The sequence below is a fragment of the Otolemur garnettii genome, unplaced genomic scaffold (assembly GCF_000181295.1).
Source record: "Otolemur garnettii isolate 467f Iridium unplaced genomic scaffold, OtoGar3 scaffold00184, whole genome shotgun sequence".
NCBI lineage: Eukaryota > Metazoa > Chordata > Mammalia > Primates > Galagidae > Otolemur > Otolemur garnettii.
This window is the reverse complement of record NW_003852579.1, coordinates 3,122,930-3,126,350: the sequence shown is the minus strand read 5'-3', so window position 1 is coordinate 3,126,350 and position 3,421 is coordinate 3,122,930. Positions and strand designations below refer to the sequence as shown.

Sequence of the window (3,421 nt, the reverse complement as noted above, 5' to 3'; positions counted from 1 at the left end):
TCTCAAAAAAAAAAAAAAAAAAGAACATGACATTAGCCAGATGCAGTGGCCGATGCCTATAATCCTGGCTCTCAGGGAGGCCGAGGCAGGTGGATTGCTTGAGCTTAGGAGTTTAATACCAGTCTGAGCAAGAGTGAGACCTCATCTCTACTGAAAATAGAAAAACTAACCAGGGATTGTGGTGGGCTTCTGTAGCCCTAGCTACTTGGAAGGCTTAGGCAAGAGGATTGCTCAAGCCCAAAGAGTTTGAGGTTGCATTGAGCTATGATGACTGCCTGGGCAGCAGAATGATACCCTGTCTTGAAAAGAATAAAGAAGAGAAGCTTACAAGAAAGAAAAAACAGTAAAGGGAAGACAGGAAAAATGAACCAGGAGAATATACTGAGGAAGAACAGTTGAAGAAGAAAGAAGGCCCAGCATGGTAGCTCACGCCTGTAATCCCAGCACTCTGGGAGGCAGATGCAGGTGAATTGCCTGAGCTTGGGAGCTGGAGACCAGCCTGAGCAAGAGCCATACCCTGTCTCTAAAAAAATAGCCAGATGTTTTGGCAGTCACCTGTTGTCCTAGCTACTCAGAAGGCTAAAACAAGAGAATCACTTGCGCCCAAGAGTTTGAGATTGCTGTGAGCTATGATGCCACAGCACTGTACCAAGGGCAACTGTCTCAAAAAAAAAAAAAAGAAAGAAAGAAAGAAGAAAGAAAGCTAGGGAAAATATAATGTTACCAGAAGTCAAGAAAAGAGAGTTTCAAGAAGGAAGGGGATGAGAAGTTATCAGATTCAAGAGAAAGGCCAAATAGATTTAAAACTGCCACAAGAGAGGCAGTTTTAATTAGGATATGACATTTCATTACTACTGACAAAATAACAACAAAGCAGTGTACATAATCTGGTAACTTGTCTCTTTTGATCGTCTCTTTTAGCTACCATCGTCCATGATGCCAAAATTTGAGAGATGAACAACTCCCCCAAAAATAAAAAACAGGGCTGATTTGCCACTTCTGTCTCCAGAGTGATATGGAGTGAACTTTAGCACTTCCCAGCACAGCCAGAATTGCATCCTCTAGGATCTAGTTCTGGGGCGAACAGCACTTCTATGAATGTAGCATTTCACTGGAATGGATTCTCACCATGCTGCCCCTGGGGCAAAAATGAACATTTGTCAGTGCTTTTGTACTTTTTGATATTGCTGCATACTCAAGGGATTTTTCCCTCACCAGCCACCAAAGTCCCAAACCACTTGCAAGTTGTAGATTGTATTGGCTGCGCCATACCCCCTCCCCAAGATCACGACTGCCTGTGCTGAGGCACAGTTTGCACCATTAGCCTTACCTGTCCTGCCCTAGTTGTGAGACCTACTTCTATAGGTGCTAAATTCTAGCCATCAAATCCAATTTTTAGTAGGAAAAACCTTCTGGAGGCCCCCAACCATTTGTTAAAGGGGTCACCACCTCCAGGAAAAGCCTTCCAACCACACTGGCATGTCAGATGAAAGCATTGCACTATACCTCTTGGAACAAAGCAATACAGACAGACTTCTTCAGGCACTTCAGCCTGAGAGGAAGCTCAGGATCTGACAAGTTCCTCTTTTTCACAAGTTATCCTGCTTATTAAAAAGTGATCTTCAAGTAATAGGAACTTACGTGTTTCCTGTCTGTTAAACAATCTGAGCTGCAATCAGATTCTATGTTGGTTAAAATGAGAAAGCATGTATATTTTCTATATACAAAAAGTAAAAAAAGCCTTAATATTAATGCCAATTTGACAGAAAACTGATTCGTGGCTTAAATTTTGCAGGCTATTGTACTTTTCTTGTACCAAATGATATTCTAAATCACTTTGACCAATAGACGTGTTCTCTGTAAAGTAGAGCAATTCTGTGGAAGCATTTGTGAGCTGTCTGTCCCCACACTTCTGAACAGAATCACAGCAAGATTCTAAGGGATGTGGGGTGCTAGATAGCCAAAGGTCTTTGGAACAGCAAGAAAGCGGCATGACTACGGTCCACTGCCCCCTCTTCTCTATGCTGTTTGCTTCTCTTGCTGCCAACTCCCTTTTCACTCCAACACCCATCCTGCCCATCCCTTCTGGCAGCTTCTGCCTCATTCTCCTCTCCTCTTCCAAACTGTAGCCAATGTATTTGGTGCCTGGGCATTGGCTCAGCACCCCCTCCTCTTTCTGTTTTTGTAATATACATTAATATGTTTTCCTAAAAGAAAAGATTTGGTTTCTTTCTTTGAATTTTTATTGAGAACCATACAGCCTATTTCCTCTAATGCTCATCCACACTGTAAGTAGGAGAAAAAATAGTTTTAACTGATGAATGTGGCTTTTTTCCTTTACTTTCATGTTCAAGAAATTGTGGCTATTTCGTGGATTTCTTCAGATTTTTTTTTGTGCAGGCCCCTGTGAGTTTCTCTGTTACATAATATTTCAGTAGATTTTTTTCTCCTTTCACATTCATACAAGACTTGCTAAAGAAGCAGAATATCAAGTCCAAACAAAAAAAAAATCTAAAGTGACCTTAAATGGCAGTGTCTTCTCTCTGTGTGGGGAAAGAGGGGATTTGATTTCTCAGTTACCATCAAATGTTTTATAGCTATGGAAACAATGCTGGATCTTTATCTCTGAAGTTCATTAACACTGAGGGAAGATAAGTGATGATTCCACTAATGATTCTTCCTTTAGAGGTCTAGAATAAGATAGCCCCCCTTTAACTGCTAACTTCACTTCTAACTGTTCTATCTGGTCGGTTAGGAGACAACTTGACTTATGCCAGCATTCTCTGTGGCTTGTGGTAACATTTTCAGACCCTTCTTTAACTGCCTTTCTTACCCTGAATGTGCCAAGCCTGAAACAGGATTTGATTCCCTGAGCTACTGGTCAGCTTTCTATGTGCCACCAAAGAATCTGGTTAATCTTTCATCTCATTCAATGTTCTTTTTGAAACAAGACACTTTGGGGGTCAAGTCTATTCAGGTGTTTGTATTATGTGTATAAAAATGGATTTTGTGTTCCCTTTCCATGTAAGTACTAATTTACACGAAAACTCACAATCATGTAAAGAAGAAATAAAAGCCTGGCCTATTGTACTTCAAGATGCTCCGTGATGTACAGAATCTCCTTGTAAAATAAATAATTGCATTGTATATCAGTCTTCCCATCAATAGTAATTATTAAAGTATTTTAGAATTTTAAAATACCAAACTATTCTGGTGTGAGGTAATTTTTTTTTAACATTCTACTCTTATTTCAAAGCCAGCTTAAAAATGATACCTAAGGTCTCATATCCGTGTGGTTACAGTGCCAGCCACATACACTGAGGCTGGCAGGTTCGAAACCAGCCAACTAAACAACAACAACTGCAACAAAAAATAGCCAAGCATTGTGGCAGGTACTGTAGTCCCAGCTACTTGGGAGGCT

The 3,421-nt window shown here is 40.6% G+C and overlaps 1 protein-coding gene across 1 annotated transcript in view; it reads left to right on the top strand.

Moving 5' to 3' along the window:
• Positions 1 to 3,209, top strand: part of PHACTR4 (phosphatase and actin regulator 4) — a 40,952-nt gene extending 37,743 nt beyond the window's left edge. The window contains exon 10 of the mRNA XM_003800783.3: positions 922 to 3,209. Within this exon, the coding sequence (XP_003800831.2) occupies positions 922 to 937 (16 nt within the window). The 3' untranslated portion in view covers positions 938 to 3,209. The remainder of the gene's footprint in view (positions 1 to 921) is intronic.
• The last annotated feature ends 212 nt before the right edge of the window (positions 3,210 to 3,421 follow it).